We start from the raw sequence: 24,233 nt of genomic DNA on the forward strand, positions 1-24,233 counted from the left end.
GACAACGTCTGCCGGGTCAACTAGTAATGAATATTATGCAACCCATTTGAGTTGCATAATGGTCATTAAAGCACCCATTCTGTTGGTATGGAAAAGTAGGCCGTTTTATCACTCAAATGACAACTGTAAACCAGGTATTATGATCAGGAATTGCAAAAAAATATATAACGATGAATTGTTTCTTTTCAATATGCTTACATATATGTGAATCTTGCCAGACGATGTTAATGACATTAGTATTTATGTTCTTTTTTCTCCATTTCACGTCATTGAATGGTTCAGATTTTAACTGGTTTTTTGGGTTTATTTATACACTTCCCAGGAGTTCAATTGAAGGCTTACGACACTAATGTTGGTCCTCCTTAAAGGCCGTACCTTACGTACGGTTGGTACGTAAGCATTTTTCTGGGATTTGCGACCCCCCTTCTTGTTGTTTGATTTTTTTTCATGCAAACGTGTTTTAATTTATATAGTGCGTAAGACAATGTCAGACCCCCTCCTCTATAAGTGCTTATGTAATGCCATAATGTAATGTGTACAGCCCCTTATATGATTTAATACTTTACAAACCGTCGTAGAATTTTTTTTTCATGTGCGGACAATATTTTTCGTTCAATCGTTTCTCATTTCTAACTTTGCTTAGATTAGTAAATAACTGTAATTGTAAATCTGATCAGTAAATATAATAAAAAAAACACAAGCACTTAGTAGTAGTTGAAAATTTCCACATTGAATGGTTATTCGAGGAAACCTTTATTTTTCAAGTAAGCATGCTTTCTTGTTAGAGTATGCATACCCGGGCAGAGGCCATGAACAGAATAACAAAACATGATATGGACTTGATTGATATAAGAGATAAAAGAACAGGCAACAATATCAAAAATTTGCACCGAAATATCATTTTAATATCAAGATATGCTATGGATAAGAACAAACTAATGACACTTGATATCGATCACTTATTACAAATAACATATATTGATATCCTTATGATATTTTAGTGCAAAATATTGATATTGTCGTCTGATCTTTTATCTCTTATATCAATCATGTCCATATCTCATTTTGCTATCTTATCAACATTTGATATCATTGAGCTATTTTCGTCTACTCGGGTATACGTGATGCATTACATTAACTAAGGAAGTATATATTTTTTTATCTGTCCTATCATAAAACAAATTATTGACAAAAACTAAAAATTGTTGAACTTATATCCAACATCATTGATCTATCCATCACGCCTTCATGCAACTGTCGGATCACCACCGAGATGAATTTCAACATAGTTATTGTCGATTTCTGGTTATATAACTGGCCCATGACAGTGCTAAATACAGTTGATTTGTTTTTACCACGTTTACATATCTTCTAATTTTCGCCAGGTATTTTAAACGAAAAACTCATATTATTATGTGTGATACTGCTTCGCATCTTCTTATCTTATCTTTTAGGATTCAAGAACTCTGTCTTTCAATTTCAATCAAAATATTCCTCGAAAGACGTCAAATGTTTTCACCTCTGAAGGCAGCAATTCATTTCTAATTATACCGGTGTGGGAAGGATCTTGCCTGTTCTGGACTTACAAAATGAAATTTGGTGAGAGAATTCCATTCTATATATTATCAATTTACATTAAAACTATATTTAACTATATAATTATATATAAAAAAAAACCATCAGGGCACCCGATTGAAGCGATTTGGATAGGAATAGTGGAATCGCCAACTTCCTGTTGTTAACATCTCGTGAATAAAGGGCGGGTTCTTCTCCCCATCTCTTGGGTCAATCTGGGAAACGAGGGCTAGATTATATTATTGTATGTACGAGCTTTCTTCTGGAAGGAGATTCTCTATTCATCCCGTGGATTCGCATAAGTGTTTCTGCTTATGGAACCACCCCACCCATTTTTGGCCCTTCATACAGGAGTTTGATGAAATGCAAACAATAATGTAATCATGATCAATTTTTTTCACATTTTTTTCAGATATGGCCAGTGCTATCGGCAGGTGCCTTGCTACAATAGATGGTAGTATCATCATCATCAATTGTGTTGTAACTATGTCAATTATTATCTGATTTTGACAATTCAGGGATGCTTGAACTAGAAATTTAATATAGTTTCGCCATATGTTCATGGCGTTTTAATGGCGCTGAGTGTACAGGCAGTGAAAGTCAAGGCTGCGGAGGAGATGACTACGTCAGTTCAGCGGACGATGGGAGCCAACCAGCAGCCCCCACCTTGAGAGAGTTTGTAAAGGTGGCAGAACTGTACACCCGCCTGAAACGTGAAGCAACAAAAGTTGGACTGGTGGTGAATGCTTCGAAGACAAAGTACATGCTTGTGGGCGGAACCGAGCGCGACAGGGCCGTCTGGGAAGCAGTGTTACGATAGACGGGGATACCTTCGAGGTGATTGAGGAATTCGTCTACCTAGGATCCTTGCCAACGACTGATAACACTGTTAGTCATGAAATACGAAGGCGCATCATCTGTGGAAGTCGGGCCTACTACGGGCTTCAGAAGAAACTGCGGTAAAAAAAGATTCGCCACCGCACCAAATGTGTTATGTACAAGACGCTAATAAGACCGGTAGTCCTCTACGGACACGAAACATGGACAATGCTCTAGGAGGACTTGCAAACACTCGGAGTATTCGAGAGACGGGTGCTTAGGACCATCTTTGGCGGCGTGCAAGAAGACGGTGTGTGGCGGCGAAGAATGAACCACGAGCTCGCCCAGCTCTAAGGCGAACCCAGTATCCAGAAGGTAGGTAAAGCCGGAAGGGTACGATGGGCAGGACATGTTGCAAGAATGCCGGACAGCAATCATGCAAAGATGGTGTTTGCTTCCGATCCGGCAGTTACGAGAGCGAGCGAGGTGGCCAGACCAGGTGCAAAACGACTTGGCGAGCGTGGGGCGTCAAATTGTTGATTCAGTGTTAACTGTTAAAGTTCCCCCAAACACACGCGACGCGACAGTCGCGACGCGATTCAGTCGCCGTTAGTATGGAAGCGTAAATAGAACATTGCTGCAGCGACCCAACGATAGAATCGCGGCGACTAATTGTCGCCATCGCGGCGATGTAATCGCTTAGGTCTGGGGGAGTCTTTAAGATGTAAACTAAATAAATTAAATGAATGTATCCCTAGAAGCACAATCCAGTCCGATTTGGTTGCAGCAACTCTTATGTGACTGAATTCGGTTGCATATGGGTCACAGAAACCTTTGTGCATGTGTGTATATGTATGTATATTAGAGGAAGAGTCGTTTGGCCGAAATCCATTCGGCCGAACGCCATTTGGCCGAATGCCACTAGGCCGAACAAACCATTAGGCCGAAAGGGTCATTCGGCCGAACGGGACATTTGGCTGAAAGGGTCATTTGGCAGAAAGGGTCGTTTGGCCGAAAGAATCGTTTGGCCGAAAAGGTCATTTGGCAGAAAGGGTCATTTGGCCGTATAGGTCATTTGAAAAGTGAGAAATTAGAAGTGAGTAGTGAGACGTCTCATTACTCACTTCTCATTTCTCACTGCTCGCTATAAAAAGTGAGAAGCGCGAAGTAAGTAGTGAGACGTCTCACTATCCACTTCACACTACTCACTTTTCACAGTGAAGAGAGTAGTGAGACGTCTCACTTCTCACTCTTCATGTGAGAAGAGACTGTAGAAAGTGAGAAGCGCGAAGTGAATAGTGAAACGTTTCATTACTCATTTCACGCTTCCAATTTTTTAAAGTGATAAGTGAGAAATGAGGATTGAGAAGTGAGACGTCTCACTTCTCGCCCCTCATTTTTCATTTCTTACTATAAAAAAGTGAGAAGTGACGACTCTCTGCTCACTCCTAGTTTCTCACTTTTCAAATGACATATTCGGTCAAATGTCCTATTCGGCCAAACGACACTTTCGGCCAAATGACCCTTTCAGCCAAATGACCCTTTCGGCCAAATAACCCTTTCGATTAAATGGCCCTTTAAGCCGAATGACTTTCAGCTTAATGGTCTGTTCGGCCAAATGATATATTCGGCAAAACAATTTTCGCTCTAGTGGCATTCGGCCGAACGGTATTCGAGCAAACGGCCTTTCCCCGACGCGGAATCCTTTCAAATTTTTCGCTATTGAAAATTGGCCCAATCGGCCATTGCGGCCAAAACCAAATTAATCCACCTACAGTGAGATTTTGACCCTTCCTTAGTTGTAATGAAATATTTCCAGATTCGAGTATTTAAAACCAGATAAAACTACTCAGCTTCCCACGGCGATTTACCGTGAAAGTGACAAAATAATTGCCTACCCAAAGGCGGATGTCATGGGTTGAGTGACAACATAACGAATGATTATGCACTGTACGTCGCACATAGGAGTAAATAAGCCAATTCTTGGCCAAAACTGTTTTTTGTTGTTATTTGGGCCTGATATTCCTAGGATGAAGTAATAATTGCCAATTATGCAGGAAAATGCAATTTTTTGGCTAAATCTATCCATCTAACAGTGTAAAACCAGATAAAAACTCAAAGGTGCAGCCCAATCGGGTTGTACGCAAACGTGACGTTGAACTACGTAGCAGAATGTAATGTACAGGTTTTCGACTATTCTGTGCGATTAGACTAAAGCAAGCGTTTATCCTATGCTCGTGAGATTGATTTGAAAAAGAAGATAAAAATAAAATTTTCAAATAATCGAGGATGAACAACACTCTCAAGCGTTCACATATTCTAATTATCAATTGATAAAAACTCGCTAGAGAGTAAGAATCGTTCGATAATTGTATCTCGATTCGAAGCATTGGTAAATGCTACCTTTGAACTTATTTTCCTACATAACACCAAAACACAATGCCGAACATCCGATTGAACTTCATTATTGCAATCAATTGGTATTAGTTAGGTTTACATTTGAATGATAATCGATTTCAAAATTTGAAAAGCACAATCCTGGCTGATAGTGTACGACGTAAACTGGAACAGAGACTAAGCACCCGTCACTAAGTCAGTCTAAACCCCTGGTGGCTCATTACAGAAAACCCATTGCGAAAGCTGGGCTGTCAACGGCGTTTGGTGGTCATCCTATGGAGGAAGTCAGAGTAGACGCGACAAAGAAGTTTAGCAGTTTATTAATAATAATTATTATTCCTTCACGTGAGTTGCGTCGGACCTAGCGTTTACTCTGGCAGACACCTACGAATCAGCAAAAACGAGCCGAAGAAAGTTTACCAGAACGCAATCATTGCAGCAGCGGAGAAGATTTCGAGCCCCTCTACTGGCATCAGTGGTGCGAATTCTCAGTCTCAGTGACTGAAATTTGTTGGATATTGATACCATTTCCTCTTCACACTCACTTCCAAGCAGTGAAAACTGAAAATGATTAGCAGCAACAATCACAGATAAAGTAAACAAAAGACCTCTCTTCTTATTGCACACGCAGCCCGCAGTGACAGCCCATTCAGTTCACTCGCTGCTGCGTGAATGCGACGGCCCTATATAAATGCATGGGTGAATACTATCACTTGACAGAAAAAGACAGGAAATTTGTGCCGAATGATCATCAGCTTCAGCCCGCTGCACAGTGTTTTCTAACCCAGGAATTCGTGATCGAAAATGTTTTGGCCATGAAAAGTTGATTTTAGAGTCTCAGTGACTTCGGAGAAAAGTTTCAGTATGTTAAGCTCCATAATCTGGAAAAAAATTTTTTTGACTAATCCCCCTAAAAGTGAGATGGAAATTCTCTTTCCTCCAATTATGAAGATACATCATTGGTGTCTTCGAGAAAGTTGTAGAAAAAGTTTCTACGAAAAATTTTGCTATATAAATTTTATTTCTATCTGCTATAAAAGTCGAGATATGGGTCGTTATTTATGAACGACCACCAAAAACAGGTTTTCACGATACTTTCGTCAATATATTTTTTAGATTTTTCAAATGTTCTACAAAGATCTCCGTCGCGATAAAAAACACGAACCTTCCGAAGACAGTTTCTTCTTATTTTCAATATTGACGAAGTTATTGACGATTTTCGGTTCGAAAATGAGCATTTCGACATTAATTGCATACATGTAGGGGCAAAATGGGGCAGAATTTTATTTAGGTAATTGAAAGTATAACTCATGCTCTAATGGTTGCATTGCAACATATATGTGACATAGCTTGACATAAGTGCCGTATGAACATCTTTTTCTTCTTCTTCTTGTTATATATAAAAAACTAGTCGAACCGGCAGACGTTGTCCTGCATAGTAGGCGAAAATGCGCGTTCTGAGCTGTCCATGCGAAATATCTTAATTTTAGTTTTTCATAATTTCTCCACCCTTACTCGTGATTTTCGCATGAAAAAATATCATATAAACCCGTCGGAAACGATAACGGACATATTTGCTGATGGAATGTAGAAAATCTATCCAGTTGTTTTCGAGTTATGCAAATACGAACACAGACCATTTCATTTTTATTATATAGATGAATTGGTCTGTATTGTACATAACTAAGAAACGGCTGTATAGATTTTCTTCATTTCTTCAGCAAATTTGTTTATCAACATGTCCGACGGGTTTACAGAATATTTTCTCATGTAAAAATCTCGACTAAAATTCGAAAAAATATGAAAAATTGAAAATAAAATTTGTATGGAAATTTTAAAAAGGTAGATCGCATTCTCGCCTACTGTGCAGAACAACGTCTGCAGGGTCATCTTTAGTCTTTATACTTACGCCAGACCTATGATTTAACCGAATACAAAATTTCTAAATGATTATGGATGGATGTTTTACAGAACTGACATGAATTTCAAATTCCGCGGGAAGAAACAACGCGTATTTAAAAAAAATCATCAAAAAGTCACGTAAAAAGCGACCCCAGTGTATTTGGGCAAATTGTATTATTTTAGAAATCACCATACAGCCAGGAATGCTGATGAGAGGAAATGCAGTATCGGGTAAATCAGTAATCTTTATTGAATGGAAACTATGGTTAGCGACGCCTCAAACATCATAAGTTTAAATATAATTTTATGAAAGCAATTCGAAGGTACTTGTTTTACCTATTTACTTTTCGAAATATCCCGGAATAATAAAAAGCCGGTTTGCTACGTCTAAAACATCACAATATTGCAAAACAGGTTAACAGAAAAGTGTATCAAAAATTTTAGTTTATTTCTTTTCATTTAGAATTCTCTGGAAATACCAATATCCCGATATATTGGTATTTCTCTGTAAAATATCCGTCGATTCGATAATCACTTTCAAAATTTGGACATTAAAACAAGACATAGGTCTGGTGTAAGTGTTATTATCATGAACTAGATGACCCCGCAAACGTTGTCTTGCACAGTAGGTGAGAATGCGTGTTGTGATATGCCTATACAAAATACCCACACAAATTCTAATTTGAATTTTTCATATTTTTTCAGTTTAAGTCGTGACTTTTACATAAGAAAATATTATGTAAGCCCATCGGAAATTGTGATGAAGAAATTTGAACCCAGCCGTTTCTTATTTTTACGCGAAATACAGACCAATTCATTTTTTATATATAACAACAAGAAGAAGAAAACATATCCATACGGTACTTACGGAAAGCTAAGTCACATATATGTTGCAATGCAACCTATAGTGCATGAGTTATACGTTCAATCTCCTAATTAAAATTCTGCCCCATTTTGCCCCTACATGTATGCAACTAATGTCAAAATGCTCATTTTTGAACAAAAAAACGTCAATAACTTCGTCAATATTGAAAATAAGAAGAAACTGTCTTCGGAAAGTTCATGTTTTTTAACGCGACGGAGATCTTTGTAGAACATTTGAAAAATCTAAAAAATATATTGGCGAAAGTATCGTGAAAAACCTGTTTTTTGGTGGTCGTTCATAAATAACGACCCGTATCTCGACTTCTATAGCAGATAGAAATAAAGTTTATATAGCAAAATTTTTCGTAGAAACTTTTTCTACAACTTTCTCTAAGACACCAAAGATGTATCTTCATAATTGGAGGAAAGAGAATTTCCATCTCACTTTTAGGAGGATTAGTCAAAAAAATTTTTTTTCTAGATTATGGAGCTTAACATACTGAAACTTTTCTCCGAAGTCACTGAGACTCTAAAATCAACTTTTCATGGCCAAAACATTTTCGATCACGAATTCCTGGGTTAGAAAACACTGTGCGCTGTTGGCAAACCGAGTTTGCTAAGCTACTCCTGCTTTGCCTTGCTGACTGAAAGGCACCGTCATAGGCAAAGAGGAGCAGAGAAAAATACAAAACAAAAGAATCACACTCAGCAGGCATTGTTGATAAATTGCACCACTGACTGGCATCAATAGACGTAAGCAAGAAGCTGCCGTCAAACGCCCCCAAGCTTTCGAGAGAAAACGCACGTTTAAGTTAGCAGAAACGAACTGCACCAGCTAAAAGCCCTGCAATGGTGGACATAAAAAGCTTTTAATTAATAACTAAAGACATGCAAATAGATTACTAAGTTGAAAAGCAGGCAATGTTCCAGTTGGAATGTAGTGCTATGGAAAAAGACGCACTTACAAGATTGACTGAATCACCGAAACCGAGTGCTAAGCTGTTAGCAAGTTAGAAAATATTATCATACATTGATATTGTAACACACTAGAGTCGGTTTCTACGCAGGGGATATGGGCCGCGTAGATGAAAACAACGTAAAAAACCGCGTAAATTCCAAAATATGTCTGGATGAACTGCGGAAGTGAAAAAAATCGCATAAAAAACAATTCCTGTAAAAATAACCGCGTAAAAAACGACTTCAGTGTACATTGGGTATGAAGCGTTGACTCTTCCTTGATCGAATGGTCCAAGAAAATTGAAAATCCATCGAGAAACGGCTAAGCTATTAACGTTCAAAGTCTATCATATTTTCGTGACGTTTTTCAGTTTTTTGCAATCGTAAAGTGTACCCCAATATAGAAAAGACAGACGTAGTTCTACGTCAAAATCTCAAAATACATATGCTTTCATGTTTTCATGTTAAATCAAAGTCTCTTGCTGCCGCTACATGAACGATTCTAAAATGGCTATATTTCACAAAGCAGCAAGAAACCCGTAGTTAAAGCTCTATCCTTAAATGTTTTTTTTTTGTCTTTATTAGGGAGGCTTTCAGCCCGAGGCTGGCTCGTCTCCGCATCCTTAAATGGATTTTCTAACATTTACATAGGAAAAAAACATCTAACTTATTTTAACCCATGCCCAAGATCCCAAAAGAAGAATGGTTGTATAAATTCGCATGCACAAAAATAAACACTGTTTTCTGCTTGAATACTATTTTCTCCTAAACTCCCCTATCAGGGAATAATATCAGGTATGGGCGTTTGAAGCCTTACAACAACCTAGAACGTCCTGAACATAGCAGAGTACCGCCATCGGGGGTGACAATGGGTCTGGGGGGTGAGAATGGGTCATCGCTCTCACCGGCAGCCTGGAGGTCGTAGAGCAAAATCGTTCAAAAAGGTCTCTTATATTTTAGTCTTCTGGCCCTCAAATACATTTAATCCATTCTACAAGCTTTCTAAGTAGCTGAAACAGTGACTCATTGTCACCCCCATTTGACCCATTGTCACCCCCGACGACGGTAATACAGAAAATATTCAGTACATTAGCAGCATCTGTATTGTTCCAAAATAAGATTATCACTCAAACGTACCTATAGAGGTACTGCGGTAAACAATCCACTTTTTAATATCTCTTGGACGCCCTCTAGAGTATCCAAACTATACGTGAGTTCAGGACTTTAGATGTACAGCTACTAAAAAGTTTTTTTTTTCGTTGAAACTTCCTTTATTCGCCTTGAAGGTCAATACACATCGAAAAAAAGCTTTGGGAAATTCATTACAAATAAAAAACGCCGCTAGATCGGATATACATCGGAGCTTTGACTGACAAAAAAGCTACTGTCATGACTGTAGATCGCAAGCTTTGAACTTAAAGGCAGTTTGGATGACTCAAATTATCAAAGCTGTCTTGCGGTGTTTGTTGGTCTTTCGGGAGATGAAATGAGTGTGACAGAAAAGGTTACTTTAGCAGCTGTAGAACGCAAGTCCTGAAATCAAGAACAGTTTGGTTGATTCAAAATATCCCATACATATTTCACATTGATTGTTGGTTGGTTTAGGTTCGTCCAGATTGGTTGGTTGGTCCAGGAGATGCTGTGAATATAAATAAAATATATGTAACAATGTGGGCAGCAGGGACTATGTCCAAGGGCTTGACGATCTCTCCCCAGGCCATCTGCGAGTTGTGGAGCTTGCCTAGGATGTGGTGGGGTTTGACAGTGGGCCCTGGTAAACCTCTATAAAAAGCTGCATGTATCCGCAAGTAGGCGCCACCAAAGCGACCGTGTGCCGCTCAAAGCGCACAAGGCCAAGTCCTGGCGTTAGGTGGGACGCTAAACAGTCCTGACACGACGGCCCTCCGACGAGACAAGAGGTTTGCGCAGGCCCAATAAGCCTCCTGGAACACCAATCATTACGAACAATATAAGAGATAATGCGACTCGATATAATCGGCAAAGACCTAGGCGACGAAAACAGGATCACGATTGGAAGCTTGGAACATGGAATTGCAAGTCGCTAGGTTTCGCAGGTTGCGACAGGATGATCTACGATGAATTACATCCCCGCAACATCGACGTCGTGGCGCTGCAGGAGATTTGCTGGACAGGACAGAAAGTGTGGAAAAGCGGGCTTCGAGCGGCTACCTTCTACCAAAGCTGTGGCACCACCAACGAGCTGGGAACCGACTTCATAGTGCTGGGTAAGATGCGCCAACGCGTGATTGAGTGGCAGCCAATCAACGCAAGAATGTGCAAGCTGAGGATTAAAGGCCGTTTCTTCAACTATAGCATCATCAACGTGCACTGCCCACACGAAGGGAGACCCGACGACGAGAAAGAAGCGTTCTATGCACAGCTGGAGCAGACATACGATGGATGCCCACTGCGGGACGTCAAAATCGTCATCGGTGACATGAACCCACAGGTAGGAAGGGAGGAAATGTATAGACCGGTCATCGGACCGGATAGTCTGCACACCGTATCGAATGACAACGGCCAACGATGCATAAACTTCGCAGCCTCCCGCGGAATGGTAGTCCGAAGCACCTTCTTTCCCCGCAAACATATCCACAAGGCTTCATGGAGATCACCTAACCAAGACACGGAAAACCAAATTGACCACGTTCTAATCGACGGTAAATTCTTCTCCGACATCACGAACGTTCGCACTTACTGCAGTGCGAATATTGAATCCGACCACTACCTCGTTGCAGTATGCCTGCGCTCAAAACTCTCGACGGTGTACAATACGCGTCGAAGTCGGACGCCGCGGCTTAACATTGGGCGGCTACAAGACGGTAGACTAGCCCAAGAATACGCGCAGCAACTGGAAGTGGCACTTGCAACGGAAGAGCAGCTAGGCGCAGCGTCTCTTGAAGATGGCTGGAGAGATATTCGATCCGCCATTGGTAGCACCGCAACTGCTGCACTTGGCACGGTGCCCCCGGATCAAAGAAACGACTGGTATGACGGCGAATGTGCGCAGTTAGTGGAAGAGAAGAATGCAGCATGGGCGAGATTGCTGCAACACCGCACGAGGGCGAACGAGGCACGATATAAACAGGCGCGGAACAGACAAAATTCGATTTTCCGGAGGAAAAAGCGCCAGCAGGAAGATCGAGACCGTGAAGAGACGGAGCAACTGTACCACGCTAATAACACACGAAAGTTCTATGAGAAGTTAAACCGTTCACGTAAGGGCCACGTGCCACAGCCTGATATGTGCAAGGACATAAACGGAAACCTCCTTACGAACGAGCGTGAGGTGATCCAAAGGTGGTGGCAGCACTACGAAGAACACCTGAATGGCGATGTGGCAGACGAAGATGGCGGTATGGTGATGGACCTGGGAGAACGCGCGCAGGACATAATTCTACCGGCTCCGGATCTCCAGGAAATCCAGGAGGAGATTGGCCGGCTGAAGAACAACAAAGCCCCTGGGGTTGACCAACTACCAGGAGAGCTATTTAAACACGGTGGTGAGGCACTGGCTAGAGCGCTGCACTGGGTCATTACCAAGATTTGGGAGGAGGAAGTTTTGCCGCAGGAGTGGATGGAAGGTGTCGTGTGTCCCATCTACGAAAAGGGCGATAAGCTGGATTCTAGCAACTACCGCGCAATCACATTGCTGAACGCCGCCTACAAGGTACTCTCCCGAATTTTATGCCATCGACTAGCACCAACTGCAAGGGAGTTCGTGGGGCAGTACCAGGCGGGTTTTATGGGCGAACGCTTCACCACGGACCAGGTGTTCGCCATTCGCCAAGTACTGCAGAAATGCCGCGAATACAACGTGCCCACAAATCATCTAGGCAAAACATACTTTTGCATATAAACGATAAAGACGGATCCATAAAAAACTGAAAAACGATCCATAAATAACATGAGAATGTTCCTTAAAATGCTACCATAAATCCATAAAATAGTTAATGAAATTCCATAAAGAATAATTTTTCGATCCAAAACTTAGCTAAAATTTAGCAATTAATTGGGACATGTGTTCCATTAACATGGTCAAGAAAAACAATACAATTCTTGCTATTTTCCCATGAAAATATGACAAATGATTCGTAAATCTTTGGAAAATGATCCATACAAAACTATATTTTGATCCATAAAACTTCAAATTTGCGCATTTTTTTATCGTGATGGTGATCCATAATTTCAGTAATATGATCCATAATTTTAGTCATATGATCCATAATTCTGGCCATTTGATCCATAACTTTGTTCAAATGATCCATAGTTTTGGTGATATGATCCATAAATTTTGATAAATGATCCATACATTTTATGAAATGTGTGGATCAATTAATACAGTTTCATTGGCCTTCTTTCCAAGCATTATGGATCACATTATCAAAATTATGGATCATATGACCAAAATTATGGATCATATGGCTGAAATTATGGATCATAATCAGGATATAAATTGCGCAAATTTGAAATTTTATGGATCAATATATAGTTTTTATGGACCATTTTTCAAAGTTTTATGGATCATAAAAATATTTTTTATGGAATCTCTCGAACTATTTTATGGATTTATGGTAGCGTTTTATGGAACATTCAGATGTTATTTATGGATCGTTTTTCCACATTGAACGGTACAAAGTAAGGGCTGCCCATCATCTATTCATCGACTTCAAAGCCGCATATGATACAATCGATCGGGACCAGCTATGGCAGCTAATGCACGAACACGGTTTTCCGGATGAACTGACACGGTTGATCAAAGCGACGATGGATCGGGTGATGTGCGTAGTTAGAGTTTCAGGGGCATTCTCGAGTCCCTTCGAAACCCGCAGAGGGTTACGGCAAGGTGATGGTCTTTCGTGTCTGCTATTCAACATCGCTTTGGAAGGGGTAATACGAAGAGTAGGGATTAACACGAGTGGTACAATTTTCAATAAGTCCGTCCAGATATTTGGCTTCGCCGACGACATAGATATTATGACACTTAACTTTGAGAAGATGGAGGAAGCCTACATCAGACGGATCTGACTAGTCATCAACACGTCGAAGACAAAGTACATGATAGGAAGAGGTTCAAGAGACGACAATGTGAGCCACCCACCGCGAGTTTGCATCGGTGGTGACGAAATCGAGGTGGTGGAAGAATTTGTGTACTTGGGCTCACTGGTGACTGCCGAAAATGACACCAGCAGAGAAATTCGGAGACGCATCACGGCAGAAAATCGTACGTACTTTGGGCTCCACAAAACGCTCCGATCGAATAGAGTTCGTCGCCTTACCAAACTGACTATCAACAAAACGCTCATTGGACCGGTAGTTCTATATGGAGACGAGACCTGGACGATGCTCGTGGAGGACCAACGCGCACTTGGAGTTTTCGAAAGGAAAGTGCTGCGTACCATCTATGGTGGGGTGCAGATGGCGGACGGTACGTTTATTTATTTATCATCAGACTAAGGCCGGAGTGGCCTGTGCTGCACATAAAAGACTTCTCCATTCAGCTCGGTTCATGGCTGCACTTCGCCAACCACGCAGTCTGCGGAGGGTCCGCAAGTCGTCCTCCACCTGATCGATCCACCTTGCCCGCTGTGCACCTCGCCTTCTTGTTCCCGTCGGATCGTTGTCGAGAACCATTTTCACCGGATTACTGTCCGACATTCTGGCTACGTGCCCGGCCCACCGCAGTCTTCCGATTTTCGCGGTGTGAACGATGGATGGTTCTCCCAACAGCTGATGCAACTCGTGGTTCATTCGCCTCCTCCACGTACCGTCCGCCATCTGCAACCCACCATAGATGGTACGCAACACTTTCCTTTCGAAAACTCCCAGTGCGCGTTGGTCCTCCACGAGCATCGTCCAGGTCTCGTGTCCGTAGAGAACTACCGGCCTTATAAGCGTTTTGTAGATAGTCAGTTTGGTACGGCGGCGAACTCTATTCGATCGGAGCGTCTTGCGGAGTCCAAAGTACGTACGATTTCCAGCCACTATGCGTCTCCGAATTTCTCTGCTGGTATCGTTATCGGCGGTCACCAGTGAGCCCAAGTACACGAATTCTTCTACCACCTCGATTTCGTCACCACCGATACAAACTCGTGGTGGTGGCTCACATTGACCTCTCTTGAGCCTCTTCCTATCATGTACTTCGTCTTCGACGTGTTGATGACTAGTCCAATCCGTTTAGCTTCGCTTTTCAGTCTGATGTAGGCTTCCTCCATCCTCTCAAAGTTACGTGCCATGATATCAATGTCGTCGGCGAAACCAAATAACTGGACGGACTTCGTGAAAATCGTACCACTCGTGTCAATCTCTGCCCTTCGTATTACTCCTTCCAAAGCGATGTTGAATAGCAGACACGAAAGACCATCACCTTGCCGTAACCCTCTACGGGTTTCGAAGGGACTCGAGAATGCCCCTGAAACTCGAACTACGCACATCACCCGATCCATCGTCGCCTTGATCAACCGTATCAGTTTATCCGGAAATCCGTTTTCGTGCATTAGCTGCCATAGCTGGTCCCGATCGATTGTATCATATGCGGCTTTGAAGTCGATAAATAGATGGTGTGTGGGCACGTTGTATTCGCGGCATTTCTGCAATACCTGACGTATGGCGAACACCTGGTCTGTGGTAGAGCGTTCACCCATAAATCCCGCCTGGTACTGCCCCACGAACTCTCTTGCAATTGGTGTTAGTCGACGGCATAAAATTTGGGAGAGTACCTTGTAGGCGGCGTTCAGCAATGTGATTGCGCGGTAGTTGCTACAATCCAGCTTATCGCCCTTGTTGTAGATGGGACACACGACACCTTCCATCCACTCCTGCGGCAGAACCTCATCCTCCCAATCCTTGGTAATCACCCAGTGCAGCGCTCTAGCCAGTGCTTCACCACCGTGTTTAAACAGCTCTCCTGGTAGTTGGTCAACTCCAGGGGCTTTGTTGTTTTCAGCCGGCCGATCTCCTCCTGGATTTCCTGGAGATTCGGAGCCGGAAGTCGCATGTCCTGCGCGCGTGCTCCTCGGTTCATTACCATACCGCCACCGTTGTCTGCCATATCGCCATTCAGGTGCTCTTCGTAGTGCTGCCGCCACCTTTGGATCACCTCACGCTCGTTCGTAAGAAGGTTCCGTTTATGTCCTTACACATATCGGGCTGTGGCACGTGGCCCTTACGTGAACGGTTCAACTTCTCATAGAACTTTCGTGCGTTATTAGCGCGGTACAGTTCCTCCGTCTCTTCACGGTCTCGATCTTCCTGCTGGCGCTTTTTCCTCCGGAAAATCGAGTTTTGTCTGTTCCGCGCCCGTTTGTATCGTGCCTCGTTCGCCCTCGTGCAGTGTTGCAGCAATCTCGCCCATGCTGCATTCTTCTCCTCAACTAACTGCTCACATTCGCCGTCATACCAGTCGTTTCTCTGATCCGGAGCCACCGTGCCTAGTGCAGCGGTTGCGGTGCTTCCAATGGCGGATCGAATATCTCTCCAGCCATCTTCAAGAGATGCTGCGCCTAGCTGCTCTTCCGTTGGGAGTGCCACTTCCAGCTGCTGCGCGTAGTCTTGGGCTAGTCTACCGTCTTGTAGCCTCCCAATGTTAAGCCGCGGCGGACGACTCCGACGCGTGTTGATCACCGTCGAGAGTTTTGAACGCAGACATACTGCGACGAGGTAGTGGTCGGATTCAATATTCGCACTGCGGTAAGTGCGTACGTTCGTGATGTCGGAGAAGAATTTACCGTCGATTAGAACGTGGTCGATTTGATTTTTCGTTACTTGATTAGGTGATTTCCATGTGGCCTTGTGGATATTCTTACGGGGGAAGAAAGTGCTTCGGACTACCATTCCGCGGGAGGCTGCAAAGTTTATGCATCGTTGGCCGTTGTCGTTCGATACGGTATGCAGACTATCCGGTCCGATGACCGGTCTATACATTTCCTCCCTTCCTACCTGAGCGTTCATGTCACCGATGACGATTTTGACGTCCCGCAGTGGGCATCCATCGTATGTCTGCTCCAGCTGCGCATAGAACGCTTCTTTCTCGTCGTCGGATCTCCCTTCGTGTGGGCAGTGCACGTTGATGATGCTATAGTTGAAGAAACGGCCTTTTATCCTCAGCTTGCACATCCTTGCGTTGATTGGCTGCCACCCAATCACGCGTTGGCGCATCTTTCCCAGCACTATGAAGCCGGTTCCCAGCTCGTTGGTGGTGCCACAGCTTTGGTAGAAGGTAGCCGCTCGATGCCCGCTTTTCCACACTTCCGCGGACGGTACGTGGAGGAGGCGAATGAACCACGAGTTGCATCAGCTGTTGGAAGAACCATCCATCGTTCACACCGCGAAAATCGGAAAACTGCGGTGGGCCGGGCACGTAGCCAGAATGTTGGACGGTAATCCGGTGAAAATGGTTCTCGACACAGTTTCTCGAGGTGCACAGTGGGCAAGGTGGATCGATCAGGTGTAGGACGATTTGCGGACCCTCCGCAGACTGCGTGGTTGGCGAAGCGCAGCCATGGACCGAGCTGAATAGAGAAGACTTTTATGTATTGCACAGGCCACTCCTGCCTTAGCCTGGTAATAAATAAGAGGAGAGAAACCAAATTTCTTTGAAAATACGTACTTGTGTGAATTAAAATCCGTTTATCTCAAAAACTGGACGTGTTACAGAAAATCTAAATATGTATCCGAATTCAGCGTAAAAAAATCTATTGAGTTCATTGAAAATGCTTGAAGGGAGCAAAAAAGTTCAATTTTGTTGGATAGTGTTGGAAACAAAGCAATTCTGATAGTTGTATAGAATCTTAGAGAGTTTTCTGACCAACTCATACCAAAATCTCCAGAATCCGTTGAAAAAAGGTTGAGTTATTGGCTCGTACTTCCTGACCTCTTTTCGTGACGGTTCCAAATTGGAAACTTCGAAATGACATCCCTATCTTACCGAAAGACGTAATTCTACGTCAAAAAGGCACGACCGCAAATTAAACGTAGAATTACGTATAGGGTAAAAGCTCCCTGCACGATAGTTCCAGTTGATGTGTTATAAATATGCGATTTTTAACATTCATACCGGCAAATTGTGTGTGCAATCAATCTGTTTCAGCCGTACCTCAGATTTTTTAGAATCCAACCCCACACCAAAACTGGACTAGTGCATTTTGAGCGGCACACGGTCGCTCGGGCAGGACCTTCATGCGGATTCATGCAAAACCATTCTTGGATTCAGCGGCAACAAATGATGTTCTTTTCAAGATTGCACATTTGTTTTTTGATTGAATGCAGCTCTAGCGGCGCACAAGACTACCCGTCACCGAAATAATTTCGCATGATGCGCACACACGAATTAGAGAAGTCGGCGGAGCGTGCGCGCATATTTTTGAGCCTGCCCGCTGATTGATTATGATGTGCTGTTTTTAAGAGAGAAGGAAAGAAAGAAAACTATTTGCAGAAGTTCCAGCTTTTGCAATTTTCGTGTGAACAATTTTTGTAAGTGAGATTGGGGTCTGGTGTAGACACTATTGTGGATTCATTTAGTTTTGACTATCATGGATCCTTCATGTACTATTTTCTCCAGAAACACTAATTAGTACCTCTTTGGGCTTTTTCTTTATTTAAGAAAAGAGTGATGAACACATCCGTTTTAATCAGAAATCAAATCTCCCCTAAATATATCTACAAACAATACATAATCGCATTCTCTCTCGTGATAGCTCATTCCTGTGTGCATTTTTTCACTGTACTGCCTTCCTCGCCACACCGACTACGAGCAATAATGATAGGCAAAAATCACCAATCAAGCAATTGTTATGGTAAAATTTCTACCATAACCAACTAACCGCGAGGCAGGTCCAGCTTCGAGGCGGAAAAAATGCTCTCTAAACAAAAACACATCGAAAAGTAGGTTATTGTTACAAACGAACGCCACACCCGTCTACACGGTCGTCTTCAAATTGGATGATGAGAAGAAATGAACCTCCTCACAGAGGGGCATGGCCACCGGGGTAGATTAGTCGCAAACAAAACCCCACCGGTGTGCTGCGGTGAGGTAATAATCTTATTATTTGGGGAAAACTCTCCGTCCGTGATACAATCCGTTTTGCGACATCGGAAAAAACGATGACAAACCTCCGATTATTATCACCACCATCGAACGAAATGCTGATGAAAAACGAGGTTCATCGCTTGTAGTTTTTTAGCAAATCACTTTAGTTTTAATGATGTGATGATGATCAATGACCGTAAAAAAAGAGTACAATATTGCGTGTCAATCGTCGTCATCACGTTCAACTGATGCATCATATCCCAATACGAATGTGTCGCCGGAATGCTAAATGTCGCATTACCAACCGACCGGTGAATATGGAGAAGACGTTCACGCTTCATCCAATCCCTTCGTGCGCGCGGAAGGTGCATACTCAGCTGCGGGTAACAACGATCGAGACGATTCAGGTGGACCGAAATGGCTTTCGCTGCTCTCTTGACGATGTGTGAAGATGAATTATGGGTATCGATTATGTAAAGGCTTGTGAAGTTAGCATTACGAAAGCGATCGATTTCTAATAATCCCACTAGGTTAGATAATGATTTTTTTCTTAATTCTAAGCATAGCAGTAAGGTAGATGCACCTATTCATCTTTTTCTATTGGACTATCTGAAGCATAGCATCTAGCTCTATGCTTTCAGTTTCTGGTTATCCAAGGCAAAGCGCTTAGAAATTTCATCCCTGTTGGGGAATCAACGAAAGCAAACGCAGAGTTTTGTAAGCGATTAGCTACAAACTGAAAGAAAACAATTCTTTTACTGGAATTCACAAAATTAAGGTTTTTAACTCACGATTTCAGTGCGCTTTAGTAGTATCATCAATGATCAACACAAGGTCTCCGGGTTGGACAGGTTTAACTTCGCCGAACCACTTTGTCCGTTTCGTTAGAGTTGGGAGATATTCCCTAGTCCAACGTTTCCAAAAGGTGTCCAGATATCTCTGGATAGCTGTCCACGAGCCTTTCAGAAGAGATACTTCGTCGGTTGTCTGTACGACTAGCAAACGAACCCCCGTAGAACTTCCTAATCAAAAATGATTTGGTGTTAAGGACTCCTGCTCAATAGAGTCCAAAGGCAGGTATGCAAGCGGTCTGCAATTGACAATACCTTCAGCTTCCGCTAAAAAGGTTAATAAAGCCTCATCGTCTAACTTCTGTCCACCATTCTGAATCGCGGTCAAAGCAACTTTTACCGATCTCACAAGTCTCTCTCCCAAGCACCCCCCATATGTTGGGTGCCTGGGGGAATAAACTTCCACGCTGTTTGTGTACTAGTGAATTCTGCAGCTAGTCCCTTGTTAATTTGCTCTCGAAGAAGCCGGTCAGCACCTTGGAAACAAGTGGCGTTATCGCTGTAGATTTCAGCATTACTTCCTCGACGACAAATGAATCGGGGTACTCCTTTTATGCAGGATTCAGTTGTGAGTGTGTGGATAACTTCTACATGAATCGCACGTACTGTCAGACATGTAAATATGGCCACCCAGCGCTTGACGTGACTGCGGTTTACCTTCACCAATAGCGAACTTGAGTGCGCAATTGTGCTATGTAGTAGCGCTGCCGTGCTTCATTGACGACAGTTTCATTGTTGGCGTGCAGTAACTTGCGATGCAGATCATCAAGAACCAGCAAGGTCAGACGGTGTCCTTTCGGAAGAATGATCGGGAATTTCATGTCGTGCGGAACGTTTTGAACCGCGCCGATTCTGCCATCTACCCGCAATATCCCTGCAGTATCTAACATCGGCGAAGTCTTATAGAGAAGGCTGGATTTTTCCAGTGGTTGGCGGTCCTGTACTGGGAGTAGTTGATTACTGGTCAAAGTAGCCATTTCGTCGGTGTATGACTCCCATTGTACTGCTCGAAACAGACATTCCTCCGCCTTCTGGAACTCGAGCTGTGTTAGATGACCGTTTCTCCGACCCATGGCTGGCGTTCGACAGTTGTCCACGAACCGACAAACATATGCCATCACGCGTAGCATCTTTTTCCAAGAGGAAAACTTTTCGACGTTCAACAATTGCACCGGCGTTTGCGATTCATGATGAGCATAACAGGCCCGTATTTCGTCCGTCACCACCTCACAGGTTTTCCTTGGTGGCCACCGAGGTGCAGGATAGCGAAGAAATTCTACGGGTCCACTGTACCAAATGCTACCCTTGTCGAAATAAGGTCCTGATCCCCACTTCGTTGCCTCGTCTGCTGGGTTCAGCTTGGACGAGATCCAGCGCCATTCTTCACGATTTGATTTTTCCAAAATCTCCCCCACTCTAAAAGCAACAAATGGCCGATACTTTCGGGGATCCGCGTTAATCCAGCTCATTGCAACCTCGGAATCGCTCCAAAAAAAGTGTTCTTGAACGGCTAGTGAATGCCCATCGACCACGTATTTGGCAAGCCGTACTCCCAGCACACATGCCATGAGCTCTAGACGAGGAATGGTTGTTGGTTTTAGAGGGGCTACCTTGGTCTTCGCTGCTACAAATGCCACCTCTGCTATTCCGTAGGGATTCGCAATTCGGAAGTACGAGACGCATGAATATGCTGTCTCGCTGGCATCCACAAACGTATGCATCTCCAATGTTGAAAGATCGCCCTTGGAAAAGTAGCACCTTGGAATGCTCACATGGTTGATATTGTCCAACATACTTATCCATTCCTTCCATCGTTTGAACGTTCCGTCGCAGATCTGTTGATCCCAGCCAGTTCCATCGCGCCAGGTGTCCTGCAACAGTACTTTCCCGAATATCAAGTATGGTGCCAAAAATCCTTGAGGATCAAAAAACGGCATAACACATCGTGCCAGCTGACGCTTCGTTGGCTCGTAGATGGGTAATATCTTTCGGCAATGACGTGTTGAATCGAAATTCGTCGGCTTCAGTATCCCAGTGAATGCCGAGCACCCGTTCCGACTGTTTGTCTTTGCCGGAATTCAGATCAATGATTCTTTGTTCCCCATTCACTCCAATTTGCTCTAGGACGACTCGATAGTTACAGCGAATCCAGCGTGTTTGTGAATTTTCTTGACCTGTAACGCAACTAGAACTGCTTATTCTATGGTGGTAAAGCAGTCAAGGTAATCATCTACATAATGATTGTGGATGATTCCTTGCACCGCCCTAGGGTACTCATGGATGAACTGGTTGGCATTCTTATTTTTTACAAATTGTGCGGTGGCCGGGGAGCAAGTTGAGCCAAAGGTGGCCACATTCATTAGATATGTTTCCGGGGGCGATGTTGGGTCCGTTCGGTACACAAACCGCTGCGAGTGACGGTCCTCTGGACGAATACGTACCTGATGGAACATTTCTTTTATGTCGGCACTCACGGCGACTGGTTTTTGCCGGAAACGAAAGAGTACCGCAGGCAGTAGAGTCATCTGATCCGGCCCTTTTAGTAGCATGCTGTTCAAGGAGACACCGTCCACTTTCGCTGAAGCGTCCCAGATAAGCCGTATCTTTCCTGGCTTTCTAGGGTTGGTCACGGCTCCCAGCGGTAAATACCACACGCGACGAAGATCCCCGCTATTCAATTCCTCAGGTGACGCACGGTGTGCATAACCCTTTTGCTCATATTCATAGATCTGCTTCTGGACATTCTTCTTGAGCATCGGATCTTTGGCTAACCTGCGCTCCAGACATTGTAGCCGCTCAACTGCCATGGGATAGCTGTCGGAAAATTCAAAATCGTCGTATTTCCACAACAGACCTGATTCATAGCGTTGATCGACCCGTTTGGTTGTTTGTTCAAGGATCCGTAAGACGCGCTCATCTTCCGCGGTGATTCCGGCGTCGGCCGGTTGAATTCCCACTTCTTCCAATGAAAAGTATGCCTTCAAGATTCTGTCCATAGACTCCCCTTCCGAACATTCGAAAACGTGATAGCTGACGGACAACTCCTTGCATCACGGTGACCTCCGTATACGCACCACCCAAGCCTTGTTTTCACGGCTATCGGACAACCTCGACTACCTTCTCTTACCTTGAGTGGTACAGCCAGCTTCAGATTGTCAGCCCCAATAAATAACTGAGGTGTAACGTCGTAGTATTCCTTAATAGATAGATTTCGCAGATGTTTGAACCTTTCAGCTAGCTTCTTGATTGACAAACTTTGCTTGGGCAGGTCAAGTGAATCAACGGTTCTTACATCGGACATAATATACTTCGGCGCTCGTTGATCAGTTCCAGAAATCTCTACAACTATCCGGTGTGAATCATTTTCTTCCCTCGTCACGTTGCCAGTCCATTTTAGACACAGCGGTTGCCGGTAGCCAGTCACATCAAGCTTCGCTGCTAACTGTCGTTCGATCATCGAGATATTGGACCCCTCATCGAGAAACGCGTACGTAGCTACCTTGTTAGATCCACTGTATAAGACGACGGGAATTATTCGAAACAATAGCGATGGAAGATCTTCGTTGTGGAAATGGTGGTCCATTGGTGCCGACGCATTTGAAGTCATAGTATCTTTCGCATTGGAGTGAAGAAGTGGGTGGTGACGAGTTAGACAACCATTGACTCCACATCGGTTAGTGATTCGACAGGACCGGCGGCTATGGTTGTACAAAGAAATTCGGCATAATCCGAGACTTTGAACCCTCCTTCAACGGTCATCGGTGGACAGTGTCTTGAATGACATACAGTCCTTTACACGATGTCCAACCTTTTTGCAGATCAAGCATCCAAAATTGTTCCCTAAATCTGTTGACCGAATCGTGCTACTCCTCGCTAACATGTTGCTACTCCCCCCATTGTCGGAATGCAGAAAAGTTCGGTCGTATGCCTTGCCTTTCTCGCGCTTCGTGGACCTCTCATGTTCACTTCCTCCGTATGATGAAACGCTACATGCATCGGCTACGACTTCCTCCATATACTCGCCAAACGTTTGGAGATTTACCAGAGGTAGATTCTTTCGATACGACGCCCATCGCATTTTATACTCCGCTGGCAGCTTCTCGACCAAATCCTTCAGTAAGGTAGGGTTGCCGAGATGATCCAAAAGATTTGCAGCAGTGATATGATCACACAATGATTGATTTTTCGTTCCATACCCGATGATGGTGTCCAGTTTGTCTGCCTTGGGACACGGTGTGTTCCTAACTCTCTCGATCAATGATTCAATCAGAAGCTCTGAACGCCCATATCTCATGCGAAGCGCCTCAATAACATGGGGTACAGATGCAGGCAGAATAAGGCGACTTCGGGTAGCCTCCCAGGCAGCACCCTTAAAACATCGCTGCAGGCGAATCATGTTTTCGCCATCACTATAGCCACATGCTTCCGTGGTATAGGTATACTGGCTTATAAACACCGACCAACCGTTTCAGAATTTGTCGTGCGGTGAGTTGTTGTGGTGTGGGACCGAGTGTTACAGGAAAGTTGCGAATCTCTGATTGCATCGCGACTCCAGCTGAATTCCAGTGGTGCTGTTCGGATTCCAGTGGTGCATGTTGGAATGCTGGGTCTTCGGAGCATTTCGTGTTGTAACCCAAACTTGGTGCCCGTAGGGGCAATCTGAACGCTTTCTGTCAATCTCTCGGTTGTTGAGCACGATGACAACTGATGGTTTTTGTGTTGATTTTGTTTTTCTTCCTTTAGCTTCGGTGGTGATAGAGGGCGACCATCAAAACGCTCTGATGCTTTCACTTTCGGGATAGCTCCCTTGCTTCTACTGA

The 24,233-nt window shown here is 43.7% G+C and overlaps 1 protein-coding gene across 1 annotated transcript; it reads right to left on the reverse strand.

Annotated features, from left to right (window-relative positions):
• Positions 1–20,072: 20,072 nt before the first annotated feature.
• LOC134207165 (uncharacterized) lies at positions 20,073–23,020 on the reverse strand. The gene is made up of 3 exons (XM_062682886.1): positions 22,531–23,020; positions 21,648–22,267; positions 20,073–21,479 (listed from the first exon to the last, which is right to left on the reverse strand). Exons 1-3 carry the CDS (start codon positions 23,018–23,020, stop codon positions 20,073–20,075), a joined length of 2,517 nt encoding a protein of 838 aa, XP_062538870.1.
• Positions 23,021–24,233: the final 1,213 nt, after the last annotated feature.

This window comes from Armigeres subalbatus, chromosome 1, assembly GCF_024139115.2.
Source record: "Armigeres subalbatus isolate Guangzhou_Male chromosome 1, GZ_Asu_2, whole genome shotgun sequence".
In the NCBI taxonomy this organism is placed as follows: domain Eukaryota; kingdom Metazoa; phylum Arthropoda; class Insecta; order Diptera; family Culicidae; genus Armigeres; species Armigeres subalbatus.

Coding starts and splice junctions, on each gene's coding strand:
- LOC134207165 (XM_062682886.1), bottom strand. CDS start 23,020: ATGACTTCAAATGCGTCGGCACCAATGGACCACCATTTCCACAACGAA. Junction 22,268..22,530: donor ACCACTCAAGGTAAGAGAAG/GTAGTCGAGGTT, acceptor GCTATGAATCAG/GTCTGTTGTGGAAATACGAC. Junction 21,480..21,647: donor GAATCATCCACAATCATTAT/GTAGATGATTAC, acceptor ATTCCGGCAAAG/ACAAACAGTCGGAACGGGTG.